At 35.2% G+C, this 17,268-nt stretch overlaps 2 protein-coding genes across 4 annotated transcripts in view; both read right to left on the bottom strand.

The window, feature by feature from the left end:
- The window catches only part of LOC126737954 (globin-2B), a 278,580-nt gene extending 266,776 nt beyond the window's left edge, over window positions 1–11,804 (bottom strand). The window contains exon 1 of the mRNA XM_050443089.1: window positions 11,787–11,804. The gene's annotated coding sequence lies outside the window, so the exon portion shown is untranslated. The remainder of the gene's footprint in view (window positions 1–11,786) is intronic.
- Window positions 1–17,268, bottom strand: part of LOC126737947 (dopamine D2-like receptor) — a 295,035-nt gene that overhangs the window by 61,251 nt on the left and 216,516 nt on the right. For all 3 annotated transcript variants that reach the window (XM_050443069.1, XM_050443067.1, XM_050443068.1), the window contains exon 2: window positions 10,459–10,568. In XM_050443069.1, coding sequence (XP_050299026.1) covers window positions 10,459–10,568 — 110 coding nt within the window. The remainder of the gene's footprint in view (window positions 1–10,458; window positions 10,569–17,268) is intronic.

Genomic DNA, 17,268 nt, shown 5'->3' on the forward strand with positions numbered 1-17,268 from the left:
AGGCATATTAGAGAGGTGAGATGCGGTAGAATCCCAAATAATGGGGTTTTGACCCTCTTTTTGGCATGAAAACCCCTCTGAGACCCAGGAATCATTGACGATTGTAATGAATTGATGCGCCACGTCTTTGATTAGATCAATTACGTACGAAAAGTAAGATTTCAAGATGATTCAAGGCATATTAGAGAGGTGAGATGCGGTAGAATCCCAAATAATGGGGTTTTGACCCTCTTTTTGGCATGAAAACCCCTCTGAGACCCAGGAATCATTGACGATTGTAATGAATTGATGCGCCACGTCTTTGATTAGATCAATTACGTACGAAAAGTAAGATTTCAAGATGATTCAAGGCATATTAGAGAGGTGAGATGCGGTAGAATCCCAAATAATGGGGTTTTGACCCTCTTTTTGGCATGAAAACCCCTCTGAGACCCAGGAATCATTGACGATTGTAATGAATTGATGCGCCACGTCTTTGATCAGATCAATTACGTACGAAAAGTAACATTTCAAGATGATTCAAGGCATATTAGAGAGGTGAGATGCGGTAGAATCCCAAATAATGGGGTTTTGACCCTCTTTTTGGCATGAAAACCCCTCTGAGACCCAGGAATCATTGACGATTGTAATGAATTGATGTGCCACGTCTTTGATCAGATCAATTACGTACGAAAAGTAACATTTCAAGATGATTCAACGCATATTAGAGAGGTGAGATGCGGTAGAATCCCAAATAATGGGGTTTTGACCCTCTTTTTGGCATGAAAACCCCTCTGAGACCCAGGAATCATTGACGATTGTAATGAATTGATGCGCCACGTCTTTGATTAGATCAATTACGTACGAAAAGTAAGATTTCAAGATGATTCAAGGCATATTAGAGAGGTGAGATGCGGTAGAATCCCAAATAATGGGGTTTTGACCCTCTTTTTGGCATGAAAACCCCTCTGAGACCCAGGAATCATTAACGATCGTAATGAATTGATGCGCCACGTCTTTGATCGAATCAATTACGTATAAAAAGTGACATTTCAAGATGATTCAAGGCATATTAGAGAGGTGAGATGCGGTAGAATCCCAAATAATGGGGTTTTGACCCTCTTTTTGGCATGAAAACCCCTCTGAGACCCAGGAATCATTGACGATTGTAATGAATTGATGTGCCACGTCTTTGATCAGATCAATTACGTACGAAAAGTAACATTTCAAGATGATTCAACGCATATTAGAGAGGTGAGATGCGGTAGAATCCCAAATAATGGGGTTTTGACCCTCTTTTTGGCATGAAAACCCCTCTGAGACCCAGGAATCATTGACGATTGTAATGAATTGATGCGCCACGTCTTTGATTAGATCAATTACGTACGAAAAGTAAGATTTCAAGATGATTCAAGGCATATTAGAGAGGTGAGATGTGGTAGAATGCCAAATAATGGGGTTTTGACCCTTTTTTTGGCATGAAAACCCCTCTGAGACCCAGGAATCATTGACGATTGTAATGAATTGATGCGCCACGTCTTTGATTAGATCAATTACGTACGAAAAGTAAGATTTCAAGATGATTCAAGGCATATTAGAGAGGTGAGATGCGGTAGAATCCCAAATAATGGGGTTTTGACCCTCTTTTTGGCATGAAAACCCCTCTGAGACCCAGGAATCATTAACGATCGTAATGAATTGATGCGCCACGTCTTTGATCGAATCAATTACGTATAAAAAGTGACATTTCAAGATGATTCAAGGCATATTAGAGAGGTGAGATGCGGTAGAATCCCAAATAATGGGGTTTTGACCCTTTTTTTGGCATGAAAACCCCTCTGAGACCCAGGAATCATTGACGATTGTAATGAATTGATGCGCCACGTCTTTGATTAGATCAATTACGTACGAAAAGTAAGATTTCAAGATGATTCAAGGCATATTAGAGAGGTGAGATGTGGTAGAATGCCAAATAATGGGGTTTTGACCCTTTTTTTGGCATGAAAACCCCTCTGAGACCCAGGAATCATTGACGATTGTAATGAATTGATGCGCCACGTCTTTGATTAGATCAATTACGTACGAAAAGTAAGATTTCAAGATGATTCAAGGCATATTAGAGAGGTGAGATGCGGTAGAATCCCAAATAATGGGGTTTTGACCCTCTTTTTGGCATGAAAACCCCTCTGAGACCCAGGAATCATTAACGATCGTAATGAATTGATGCGCCACGTCTTTGATCGAATCAATTACGTATAAAAAGTGACATTTCAAGATGATTCAAGGCATATTAGAGAGGTGAGATGCGGTAGAATCCCAAATAATGGGGTTTTGACCCTCTTTTTGGCATGAAAACCCCTCTGAGACCCAGGAATCATTGACGATTGTAATGAATTGATGTGCCACGTCTTTGATCAGATCAATTACGTACGAAAAGTAACATTTCAAGATGATTCAACGCATATTAGAGAGGTGAGATGCGGTAGAATCCCAAATAATGGGGTTTTGACCCTCTTTTTGGCATGAAAACCCCTCTGAGACCCAGGAATCATTGACGATTGTAATGAATTGATGCGCCACGTCTTTGATTAGATCAATTACGTACGAAAAGTAAGATTTCAAGATGATTCAAGGCATATTAGAGAGGTGAGATGTGGTAGAATGCCAAATAATGGGGTTTTGACCCTTTTTTTGGCATGAAAACCCCTCTGAGACCCAGGAATCATTGACGATTGTAATGAATTGATGCGCCACGTCTTTGATTAGATCAATTACGTACGAAAAGTAAGATTTCAAGATGATTCAAGGCATATTAGAGAGGTGAGATGCGGTAGAATCCCAAATAATGGGGTTTTGACCCTCTTTTTGGCATGAAAACCCCTCTGAGACCCAGGAATCATTAACGATCGTAATGAATTGATGCGCCACGTCTTTGATCGAATCAATTACGTATAAAAAGTGACATTTCAAGATGATTCAAGGCATATTAGAGAGGTGAGATGCGGTAGAATCCCAAATAATGGGGTTTTGACCCTCTTTTTGGCATGAAAACCCCTCTGAGACCCAGGAATCATTGACGATTGTAATGAATTGATGCGCCACGTCTTTGATTAGATCAATTACGTACGAAAAGTAAGATTTCAAGATGATTCAAGGCATATTAGAGAGGTGAGATGTGGTAGAATGCCAAATAATGGGGTTTTGACCCTTTTTTTGGCATGAAAACCCCTCTGAGACCCAGGAATCATTGACGATTGTAATGAATTGATGCGCCACGTCTTTGATTAGATCAATTACGTACGAAAAGTAAGATTTCAAGATGATTCAAGGCATATTAGAGAGGTGAGATGCGGTAGAATCCCAAATAATGGGGTTTTGACCCTCTTTTTGGCATGAAAACCCCTCTGAGACCCAGGAATCATTAACGATCGTAATGAATTGATGCGCCACGTCTTTGATCGAATCAATTACGTATAAAAAGTGACATTTCAAGATGATTCAAGGCATATTAGAGAGGTGAGATGCGGTAGAATCCCAAATAATGGGGTTTTGACCCTCTTTTTGGCATGAAAACCCCTCTGAGACCCAGGAATCATTGACGATTGTAATGAATTGATGCGCCACGTCTTTGATTAGATCAATTACGTACGAAAAGTAAGATTTCAAGATGATTCAAGGCATATTAGAGAGGTGAGATGTGGTAGAATGCCAAATAATGGGGTTTTGACCCTTTTTTTGGCATGAAAACCCCTCTGAGACCCAGGAATCATTGACGATTGTAATGAATTGATGCGCCACGTCTTTGATTAGATCAATTACGTACGAAAAGTAAGATTTCAAGATGATTCAAGGCATATTAGAGAGGTGAGATGTGGTAGAATGCCAAATAATGGGGTTTTGACCCTCTTTTTGGCATGAAAACCCCTCTGAGACCCAGGAATCATTGACGATTGTAATGAATTGATGCGCCACGTCTTTGATTAGATCAATTACGTACGAAAAGTAAGATTTCAAGATGATTCAAGGCATATTAGAGAGGTGAGATGTGGTAGAATGCCAAATAATGGGGTTTTGACCCTTTTTTTGGCATGAAAACCCCTCTGAGACCCAGGAATCATTGACGATTGTAATGAATTGATGCGCCACGTCTTTGATTAGATCAATTACGTACGAAAAGTAAGATTTCAAGATGATTCAAGGCATATTAGAGAGGTGAGATGTGGTAGAATGCCAAATAATGGGGTTTTGACCCTCTTTTTGGCATGAAAACCCCTCTGAGACCCAGGAATCATTGACGATTGTAATGAATTGATGCGCCACGTCTTTGATTAGATCAATTACGTACGAAAAGTAAGATTTCAAGATGATTCAAGGCATATTAGAGAGGTGAGATGTGGTAGAATGCCAAATAATGGGGTTTTGACCCTTTTTTTGGCATGAAAACCCCTCTGAGACCCAGGAATCATTGACGATTGTAATGAATTGATGCGCCACGTCTTTGATTAGATCAATTACGTACGAAAAGTAAGATTTCAAGATGATTCAAGGCATATTAGAGAGGTGAGATGTGGTAGAATGCCAAATAATGGGGTTTTGACCCTTTTTTTGGCATGAAAACCCCTCTGAGACCCAGGAATCATTGACGATTGTAATGAATTGATGCGCCACGTCTTTGATTAGATCAATTACGTACGAAAAGTAAGATTTCAAGATGATTCAAGGCATATTAGAGAGGTGAGATGTGGTAGAATGCCAAATAATGGGGTTTTGACCCTCTTTTTGGCATGAAAACCCCTCTGAGACCCAGGAATCATTGACGATTGTAATGAATTGATGCGCCACGTCTTTGATTAGATCAATTACGTACGAAAAGTAAGATTTCAAGATGATTCAAGGCATATTAGAGAGGTGAGATGTGGTAGAATGCCAAATAATGGGGTTTTGACCCTTTTTTTGGCATGAAAACCCCTCTGAGACCCAGGAATCATTGACGATTGTAATGAATTGATGCGCCACGTCTTTGATTAGATCAATTACGTACGAAAAGTAAGATTTCAAGATGATTCAAGGCATATTAGAGAGGTGAGATGCGGTAGAATCCCAAATAATGGGGTTTTGACCCTCTTTTTGGCATGAAAACCCCTCTGAGACCCAGGAATCATTAACGATCGTAATGAATTGATGCGCCACGTCTTTGATCGAATCAATTACGTATAAAAAGTGACATTTCAAGATGATTCAAGGCATATTAGAGAGGTGAGATGCGGTAGAATCCCAAATAATGGGGTTTTGACCCTCTTTTTGGCATGAAAACCCCTCTGAGACCCAGGAATCATTGACGATTGTAATGAATTGATGCGCCACGTCTTTGATTAGATCAATTACGTACGAAAAGTAAGATTTCAAGATGATTCAAGGCATATTAGAGAGGTGAGATGCGGTAGAATCCCAAATAATGGGGTTTTGACCCTCTTTTTGGCATGAAAACCCCTCTGAGACCCAGGAATCATTAACGATCGTAATGAATTGATGCGCCACGTCTTTGATCGAATCAATTACGTATAAAAAGTGACATTTCAAGATGATTCAAGGCATATTAGAGAGGTGAGATGCGGTAGAATCCCAAATAATGGGGTTTTGACCCTCTTTTTGGCATGAAAACCCCTCTGAGACCCAGGAATCATTGACGATTGTAATGAATTGATGCGCCACGTCTTTGATTAGATCAATTACGTACGAAAAGTAAGATTTCAAGATGATTCAAGGCATATTAGAGAGGTGAGATGTGGTAGAATGCCAAATAATGGGGTTTTGACCCTTTTTTTGGCATGAAAACCCCTCTGAGACCCAGGAATCATTGACGATTGTAATGAATTGATGCGCCACGTCTTTGATTAGATCAATTACGTACGAAAAGTAAGATTTCAAGATGATTCAAGGCATATTAGAGAGGTGAGATGCGGTAGAATCCCAAATAATGGGGTTTTGACCCTCTTTTTGGCATGAAAACCCCTCTGAGACCCAGGAATCATTAACGATCGTAATGAATTGATGCGCCACGTCTTTGATCGAATCAATTACGTATAAAAAGTGACATTTCAAGATGATTCAAGGCATATTAGAGAGGTGAGATGCGGTAGAATCCCAAATAATGGGGTTTTGACCCTCTTTTTGGCATGAAAACCCCTCTGAGACCCAGGAATCATTGACGATTGTAATGAATTGATGCGCCACGTCTTTGATTAGATCAATTACGTACGAAAAGTAAGATTTCAAGATGATTCAAGGCATATTAGAGAGGTGAGATGTGGTAGAATGCCAAATAATGGGGTTTTGACCCTTTTTTTGGCATGAAAACCCCTCTGAGACCCAGGAATCATTGACGATTGTAATGAATTGATGCGCCACGTCTTTGATTAGATCAATTACGTACGAAAAGTAAGATTTCAAGATGATTCAAGGCATATTAGAGAGGTGAGATGCGGTAGAATCCCAAATAATGGGGTTTTGACCCTCTTTTTGGCATGAAAACCCCTCTGAGACCCAGGAATCATTAACGATCGTAATGAATTGATGCGCCACGTCTTTGATCGAATCAATTACGTATAAAAAGTGACATTTCAAGATGATTCAAGGCATATTAGAGAGGTGAGATGCGGTAGAATCCCAAATAATGGGGTTTTGACCCTTTTTTTGGCATGAAAACCCCTCTGAGACCCAGAAATCATTGACGATTGTAATGAATTGATGCGCCACGTCTTTGATTAGATCAATTACGTACGAAAAGTAAGATTTCAAGATGATTCAAGGCATATTAGAGAGGTGAGATGTGGTAGAATCCCAAATAATGGGGTTTTGACCCTTTTTTTGGCATGAAAACCCCTCTGAGACCCAGGAATCATTGACGATTGTAATGAATTGATGCGCCACGTCTTTGATTAGATCAATTACGTACGAAAAGTAAGATTTCAAGATGATTCAAGGCATATTAGAGAGGTGAGATGTGGTAGAATCCCAAATAATGGGGTTTTGACCCTTTTTTTGGCATGAAAACCCCTCTGAGACCCAGGAATCATTGACGATTGTAATGAATTGATGCGCCACGTCTTTGATTAGATCAATTACGTACGAAAAGTAAGATTTCAAGATGATTCAAGGCATATTAGAGAGGTGAGATGTGGTAGAATCCCAAATAATGGGGTTTTGACCCTTTTTTTTGGCATGAAAACCCCTCTGAGACCCAGGAATCATTGACGATTGTAATGAATTGATGCGCCACGTCTTTGATTAGATCAATTACGTACGAAAAGTAAGATTTCAAGATGATTCAAGGCATATTAGAGAGGTGAGATGTGGTAGAATCCCAAATAATGGGGTTTTGACCCTTTTTTTTGGCATGAAAACCCCTCTGAGACCCAGGAATCATTAACGATCGTAATGAATTGATGCGCCACGTCTTTGATCGAATCAATTACGTATAAAAAGTGACATTTCAAGATGATTCAAGGCATATTAGAGAGGTGAGATGCGGTAGAATCCCAAATAATGGGGTTTTGACCCTTTTTTTGGCATGAAAACCCCTCTGAGACCCAGAAATCATTGACGATTGTAATGAATTGATGCGCCACGTCTTTGATTAGATCAATTACGTACGAAAAGTAAGATTTCAAGATGATTCAAGGCATATTAGAGAGGTGAGATGTGGTAGAATCCCAAATAATGGGGTTTTGACCCTTTTTTTGGCATGAAAACCCCTCTGAGACCCAGGAATCATTGACGATTGTAATGAATTGATGCGCCACGTCTTTGATTAGATCAATTACGTACGAAAAGTAAGATTTCAAGATGATTCAAGGCATATTAGAGAGGTGAGATGTGGTAGAATCCCAAATAATGGGGTTTTGACCCTTTTTTTGGCATGAAAACCCCTCTGAGACCCAGGAATCATTGACGATTGTAATGAATTGATGCGCCACGTCTTTGATTAGATCAATTACGTACGAAAAGTAAGATTTCAAGATGATTCAAGGCATATTAGAGAGGTGAGATGCGGTAGAATCCCAAATAATGGGGTTTTGACCCTCTTTTTGGCATGAAAACCCCTCTGAGACCCAGGAATCATTGACGATTGTAATGAATTGATGCGCCACGTCTTTGATTAGATCAATTACGTACGAAAAGTAAGATTTCAAGATGATTCAAGGCATATTAGAGAGGTGAGATGCGGTAGAATCCCAAATAATGGGGTTTTGACCCTCTTTTTGGCATGAAAACCCCTCTGAGACCCAGGAATCATTGACGATTGTAATGAATTGATGCGCCACGTCTTTGATTAGATCAATTACGTACGAAAAGTAACATTTCAAGATGATTCAACGCATATTAGAGAGGTGAGATGCGGTAGAATCCCAAATAATGGGGTTTTGACCCTCTTTTTGGCATGAAAACCCCTCTGAGATCCAGGAATCATTGACGATTGTAATGAATTGATGCGCCACGTCTTTGATTAGATCAATTACGTACGAAAAGTAAGATTTCAAGATGATTCAAGGCATATTAGAGAGGTGAGATGTGGTAGAATGCCAAATAATGGGGTTTTGACCCTTTTTTTGGCATGAAAACCCCTCTGAGACCCAGGAATCATTGACGATTGTAATGAATTGATGCGCCACGTCTTTGATTAGATCAATTACGTACGAAAAGTAAGATTTCAAGATGATTCAAGGCATATTAGAGAGGTGAGATGTGGTAGAATGCCAAATAATGGGGTTTTGACCCTTTTTTTGGCATGAAAACCCCTCTGAGACCCAGGAATCATTGACGATCGTAATGAATTGATGCGCCACGTCTTTGATCGAATCAATTACGTATAAAAAGTGACATTTCAAGATGATTCAAGGCATATTAGAGAGGTGAGATGCGGTAGAATCCCAAATAATGGGGTTTTGACCCTCTTTTTGGCATGAAAACCCCTCTGAGACCCAGGAATCATTGACGATTGTAATGAATTGATGCGCCACGTCTTTGATTAGATCAATTACGTACGAAAAGTAAGATTTCAAGATGATTCAAGGCATATTAGAGAGGTGAGATGTGGTAGAATGCCAAATAATGGGGTTTTGACCCTTTTTTTGGCATGAAAACCCCTCTGAGACCCAGGAATCATTGACGATTGTAATGAATTGATGCGCCACGTCTTTGATTAGATCAATTACGTACGAAAAGTAAGATTTCAAGATGATTCAAGGCATATTAGAGAGGTGAGATGCGGTAGAATCCCAAATAATGGGGTTTTGACCCCCTGTTTGGCATGAAAACCCCTCTGAGACCCAGAAATCATTGACGATCGTAATGAATTGATGCGCCACGTCTTTAATTAGATCAATTACGTACGAAAAGTAACATTTCAAGATGACTCAAGGCATATTAGAGAGGTGAGATGCGGTAGAATCCCAAATAATGGGGTTTTGACCCCCTTTTTGGCATGAAAACCCCTCTGAGACCCAGAAATCATTGACGATCGTAATGAATTGATGCGTCACGTCTTTGATCGGAATAATTACGTACGAAAAGTAACATTCCAAGCTGATTCAGGGCATATTAGAGAGGTAAAATGCGGTAGAATCCTAAATAATGGGGTTTTGACCCTCTTTTTGGCATGAAAACCCCTCTGAGACCCAAAAATCATTGACGATCGTAATGAATTGATGCGCCACGTCTTTGATTAGATCAATTACGTACGAAAAGTAACATTTCAAGATGATTCAAGGCATATTAGAGAGGCGAGATGCGGTAGAAACCCAAATAATCGACTTTTGACACTCTTTTTGGCATGAAAACCCCTCTGAGACCCAGGAATCATAGGCGATTGCAACGAGTTGATGATCACGTCAAAAAACGGTTCATTTACATACAAAAAGGAACATTTTGAGACGATTCAAGGCACATTATAGAAAAGAAATGGGTTAGAATCCCTAAAAATTACTTTTTTCCACTTTTGGACACAAAAACCCATCTGACCCCAAGTAATCATTAACGATATGTAACAATTTACTAGTAGAAACAACTTTTTAAAACGATCCATACCATAGTTGCAAAAAAAACATTTTATTCATTTAAAGTTTCTTTCGATTCTCCAGCGACACGACACATCCTAAATTAAATTAAAACCCGCATTGTTTTGGTTCGAAAATAAATCCAACGTGAACCTTCGCATAGTCGGCAGCGAAAATACGAGATTGGCGAATAGTTTCAACTTTGCCCGAACTAACCGCAGATTATTACCGAAAAGTTTCAATTAAATTCAAGGGTTTCGGGTTCGCACACGTTACACCAGGTGCATTATACGACTTTTTCGTATTAAACGGTTGGAAGTTTTCGTTGTTAACATAAATGGTATTTGTTTTAAACCGTGTTGAGCTAACAATACGTTAATGTTGTATATTATTAAAGTTATTCTATTAACAGTTAAAAACTCACCTATCTATTGAAATAGCCACTAAATTAAATATGGAGGAGGTTGAGCAAGTAACGTCCATGGCGATGTAGAAGTCACAAACGAATCCAGGAAGGGCCCAAGTACCATTCACCTAGAATTAAAAAAAAATTCAATTATTTATTGGTTTATTGTAACTGTAATTACTTAAAGAGCAATTTTTGTAGAGTACTCTGGAAACTTTTAATTGGAGCTTCTAGTTTTAGTCTTAATAAAACAGGTACTTTTCCAACCAGGATTTTATCATCGATTATACCATTTAGGCAAAAAGGTTGTCTTAAGTAAAAAAAGGGTCTAGACGATTTATAATTTAATGCCGAAAGTAAAAGCCCAAACGCAAATACATGCCATACCAACTCGACTTTCTGAATATAAATGACCCTTAAATAGTGAGCGGGTCTGATATTTAAATCTTGCTAAAAATTAATATTGGAGTTGGAAATTACTTGAGAATTTTAATTAGGTCCAATGGATGAAATTTATAAAGAGGTACTCAACAGTAATAACAAATATAGTTGGGGTTTTATTAGTCTGTATTGGGATCCGTTTGCAAATAACGTCATATGGTGTATTTTCCAGGAATTTGACGTGATTTTTTAATGATTTGAAATAATTTTGTATTTTATTGCAGGCATTTTTTTGTGTCTTCTTTAAGCAAGTATCTTATGTTTTTCAGGTATTTTATGTATTTCTTATAAATCCTGAAAGATACAAGAAATGCTTCCACGTTCCTTAAATAAATAAAAAAAATACGTATGATTTTTAGGAATTTTCTGAAAATTAAAAAAAAATTTCAGGCAATTGAAATAATTTTCATTTTTTTTCAGAGATTTAGAAAAATGTCTCTAAATCTCTACAAGATGTTTTTTTTTTGAAGGAGTAACAAAATAACGTTAAATTCGTGGAAATTCTAAGGACACTTCCAAGGTAATTTGTTGATGGAACTACAAATTTGGGGAATTATTTAAATTTCGATAGTCCTAAAATTTTATGAAATTTTCTCACATGTATAATATTGCCTACGAATCTGTTTTAATTTGGTCAAAATTTGACCTTTTTATCATTTTTCAAATAACTAATAAAATTATTTTTTTAAAATTTGCATGAAAATTGCTATAAAAAATTCTACAAATTCATGGAATTCTTTAAATCTGGTAATTTTTTAACATATTAATATAAAAACTAAAAGTACAACTACTTCTATAATATGCTAAACAAACTCCATATTTTTCAGAAAATTAAATTAAATCATTTAAATTCACGCATTTGCCGTATATTTATTTCAGAGAAAACGAGGTAAAAAAATACCTACGATAAAGGATAAAAGCTGATTTTCTACTTGCTTAGGTTTCCAAATATCCAAAATTATATCCAGTGAATTGAAATGATTCTCATTTTATACCAGGCATTTGTCGTGGCTTCTTTTGTATGTTTCTAAGGAATTTAAGGTGATTTTTCACGTTTTCCAGGTATTTGGTTGGAGTAATTTTTTACATTTTTTTTAGGATTTAAAGCAATTTTTTCCCGGAAAAAAAAAACACAAAATTACATTAAATGCCCTAAAAGAATAACGTGAATTTTTTTTTAAATAACAATTAATTTTCTATTTTTTTAGGTTTCCAAATATTTAAAATTACCAGCACCAATATATATGTCAAAGAAATTAATACAAGCTGTTAAAAATCAAAATCTATGTTTTCCAGCATATCGACATATTTTTTTATACATATTTGACGTATTTTTTGCAGGGGTTTAAACCCAAGCAACACATCATATATTATTATCGTTAAAAATATATTTATTCAAGTCAAGGTATATTTATTAAACTATAGAATATACGTATATCATATACGATTCTGTTAACAAAAGGAAGAAAACTTCCTTTTGTTAACGGTATTTAAAAAAAATTGACACAGGATTTACATGTTTAGTTTTTAAACTCGGTCACTACACCTCAAATATTTGATGAAATTATTCTGAAAAATCACTGCTTATCATGCAAGTTATCCAATCTAATAACGCTGTTTTTATAGTAAATATTTATATATAAAATTATATCAAATTCAAATAAATAATGTTATTAAGTTAAATATTTCAGATATATTTTCTGCAGAAACATTGTTTTTCATCAAAACAACCCTTAACCCCCCACCCACCCCAACATTTGGCCAGTAAGAAATTCCTTTGATAAATCACTGTTTTTTGTCCATAATATCTAATCTAATAGCACTGTTTTTGTATTAAATATATATAATTATTTGAAATTTAAATAAACAATTTGTGTTATTAAATTAGATATTAACGACGAACTAAGCTATTATTCATGCCTAATATTTTGAAAAACAATGATTTTTAAAAACAATTTCTCACTGGTAAGTTGTGTGGGGTGGGCGGGGGGGTAAGGATACGGCTAATGAAGAAAGGCTTTTTTTGCAGAAAATAATTACCTAAGAGAAAAATGCTTTTTAAGAAAATTATGAGTGAGAATATACATACATATATAATATACGATTCTGTTTACAAATCGCAGAAAATTTCGGTATTTAAAAAAATGAACAAGGGATTTACATATCTAGTTTTTAAACTTCATCACTATCTGAATTGTGATCTGTCATTTTATCACACATATTAAATGTGTGATAAAATGACCCCGATATCACATATACGTATATTCCACCGTGTAGCATACGATATACTTTTCATACACGTATATATCTTATAGTGTAATATATTACACAGGGAAATCTAGAAAAATGGGAAAATAGGGTCAGCAATCGTTTTTCGATGCTTTTATTGTTGGATTGGCATGACTTAGGTTGGTTATTAGCTTGTGACCTTAAGATCTGAAGCCTTTTTCCATAATATCAGGTAGAATTTCCAGAAACGTTACTATACTAGACCTTTACCGAAAACAAAGTTTCATTTCAAAAACAATCAAAAATATCTCACCCAATGCCTCAACTAAACATTTTTGAAGAAATTAGTGATAAAAAAAAGGCATTTGTTTTTAAAATGTTAATCCCTAAAGCCTATAATAGCTTTACAAACCTTTTAATTCAAGATATTATTTATATACCTTCTGCACTAAAAAATAAACTGTAATTAAACCCAACTAACTTAAACTAGTCCATAAAAGTAAATCACAAAGACACTTACGCCGTATTCATCTTGCTATAACGCAAAATTCCCCGCGAATAAAACAAACAAAATCGCCCGTCCAATTACGCACTAAACACCCACAAAGTTACTATTTACATTAAATAACTAAATAAAATCACATATCATATAAGCACATACATTCCGGGCGAGTGACTCATCATCATCAAGCAAAAACCTACATAAATCTGGAACAATAATTTGAAATAATAATGCTAATAGATTGGCGAAGGCGTATATTTCAACGCGACAAAACCGCATCTCAGATGCTATTTAAAATAATCGTAAACGAATGGGCGAAGGTGCCGGGCATATTTTAGATATTTCGATTATTTCAAATTGGCTCGGACCCCCGTTTAAGGATTTGCCGAGAATTATTTGCTGTAAACCATGAAACCGGCGATAACGTTGCCAATAGAACCGCATTCTTCGATAATCCAATTATTTTTCGCGGTATTTCTAGTGGGTTTTTAATAGTTTTATATTTAATGACTGTATGATGCGGCAACGTTGTATTTCTTCGCTTAGTGTGTATGAGAGTTTATTATACAGGATGATTGACGACCGACGGTATATGGAAAACGGAACGTAGGATTTTTCTGAAAATTTGGTAGCTATAGTAACAGACAATGCTCTATAAGTATAAGATACTTGCAGCACTGCAGCGTTGCCGCTTATATAGAAAAATGGCAACAGCTTTGATTTCTTAAGTGGAACACCCTATATATTTTTAGATATTTTGAGTCCTTGCTTCATTTTAAGTCTTTTTTAATCATACTTCCTTTTACTAGCGGCTCTCACGAAAAAAAAATAATTTTGTGAGTTTTTTGTTAAAAATATAACTAATTGTTTATTTCTTAGCTATTTAAGGTCCTAAAAAGCTTAAATTTTAAAAATCACTTTAAGAAACCATTTATTTTATTCCAGGCATTTTTTCCGAGGTACTTGACGTATTTTTTTATATCTTTTACAATGATTTGAAATAATGTTCTATCCCTGCAATATACTTAAAATAACGTCAAATTCTTGAAAAATATAAATTAATTTTCTATTTATTAAGTTTTTAAAAATCCACAGTGATTTTTTAATCTCTTTCAGGGATTTGCAATCGTTTTCCCTTAAATCCCTGGAAGATACAAACAAATAAGATTAGGTATCTTAAAGGAAATTACAAAAATAAATTATATTTGGAGAAAATTGAATTACAAGAAAGATTATAATATTTATAACCTTTTATATAACCATTTTACATTACCTTTATAAAGTACGAAATTGAGCAATTGACTAGAATTACACTTATCTATTAAAATAAAATTTGAAGATTGACGTGAGTCATAGTTCATGTTTTTGCTAAAAATTTTGATTTTATTGTAAATACAGCTATGGTGGTAAGAATTTACTTAAAAGTAGATTTTTTATTCGATTAACAGAAGACATTATTTCTTTACAGGATCAAAAATTAATTAATAAAAATAATTTAAATTTTATTCCCGAAATTTGTCGTGATGTTTTCCTAGTATTCGTTATTCATTTTTGAGACTTTCCAGCGATATAAAAAAATTAACCTTAAAGAAATAACCGAATAACGTCATGTTCCTGGAAGATCAAAAATTATTTTGTACTGTAAAAGGTCTTCTTTTCTCTTATTGATTTATTTATTTTTTGATGAAAAGTTTTTTTTCTCTTATTGATTTTTCACAAATTCAAAATTAATAAGAGAAAAATATTGAAGAAATTAAAATAAGTCAAAAAAAGTCTACGTTTTCCAGCCAATTGGAAAAAAAATATCCCAGGCACTTTAGAAGCTTTAGCTTAAATAATTTCAGCTATTTTAGATATTATAGATAATTAGAGATAATAATTTTTAAATAAATCTCTGAAAGATACAAAAATACCATGAAGTAAAAGACATTAAAAAATAGACGTTTTATTTGGATAGAAATTAGTTTTCTACTGGCCTGAACTTCCAAATATCCAAAATTGTTTCCAGTGAATTGAAATAACGTTTATTTTATTCCAGGCATTCAAGGTGATTTTTTGAACTTTCCAGGTAATTGTTTGGGGTAATTTTTTATATTTCTTCAGGATTTAAAGCAATTTTCTGGAAAATACACAAAATTACATAAAATGCCTTAGAGGGATAATAAAATAACGTTGAAATTGCTAAAAGATCAAAATAAGAATATTTTTTTTACTTTTATGGGTTTCCAAAATTATAAACAAAATTAAAAATTATGTGAAAAAACTTAACAAAAACTGACAAAAAAAAACGGTGTATTATAAAAATTATTTTTTATTTCACAGTTTTTTTTTCATTGAAGCATTTATAAGAGAACTTCTGGAAGATATACACAATTACAATAAATGCCTTAAAGGAATAACAGGACAAAGTCAAATTTCTTTAAAAAAAAAAAAGCCCAAATTTTAAATATCACTTTAAAAAACCATCTCAATCAACCTCCCATAGCCTGATTTACTCAGCATTATACAGGGTCGTCGAAAATTAACTTAATATCTTAATTTTTTTTAAATGGAACACCCTATATTTTATTTAATATTCTAATTAATAAACAGTTAAAATACCTTTATAGGCCAGTAAAACTAAGGTGTTTATGTGGGGTAACCCGGAACAAATTTGGGACAAGCTGAAACTTTCAGGATACCTTCCTTAGATGGTCGACAGTGTTTTCTTAAAAACCGCACTAAATCGCATGGGTCGTACTCGCCCAATCGGACTTTAAACTAAAAAATCGCCTTAAAAACAAAGAACTTATGGGCCTTTAAATATTAGGCCATTAGGGCTTAAACAATCAGAATCAGATGCAGATTATATGATTGCCGTGACCGCAGCAACACAGGCCGAGCAAAGTCAATCTAATGTTTTTGTTGTTGGACAAGGCACAGATTTATTTGTCTTGCTCATTGAACATTGCAAAGCACAAAATCTGTATTTTTTTAGACCAGGTGTTGCAGGCAAAATGGACAAAATAACAAATATAGATACATTAAAATCGAATTTAGATCCTGCAATAGTTAAAAACATATTATTTGTTCATGCAATGTCGGGTTGCGATACCACATCGGCATTCTTTAAAAAGTGCTTTAATTGTTTTGTCTAAAAATGAAAAACTTTCCGAAGATTTACTTCAATTTAAAGAGGTATTCTGTGATATTGCCACTTTATTAAAATTAGGAGAAAATTTTATTCTAAAATGGTACAGCAGTAGGAGAAGCCAAAATTTAAACTCATTTAGGTATGTAAAATACAATCAGGTAATTGCACGCCAAAAACTGTGTAGTAACTTTGAGCTAGCTTCTTTACCCCCCGACAACTGAAGCTGCTCAATTACATCTTAAAAGGGTTTATCTTCAGGTGCAGTCATGGTTGGGAAACAATTTAGATCCAAGAGAGTGGGGTTGGGTGGAAAACGACGGTTACTTAGACCCACAAAGAAACAGTAAGGACATCGCTCCCGATTTTATTATAAAATTATTGTTTTGTGGATGCAAGTCAGTATGCTCCAAAACGTGTACCATAGAGAAATGAATATTAAATACTTTTAATTACTCTATGACGTGTACCTACAAAAAAGTAGGTATTAAATGTTCATCAAGCTGTACAATTTGCATTGGATAGT

The sequence above is a fragment of the Anthonomus grandis genome, chromosome 6 (genome assembly GCF_022605725.1).
Source record: "Anthonomus grandis grandis chromosome 6, icAntGran1.3, whole genome shotgun sequence".
NCBI lineage: Eukaryota > Metazoa > Arthropoda > Insecta > Coleoptera > Curculionidae > Anthonomus > Anthonomus grandis.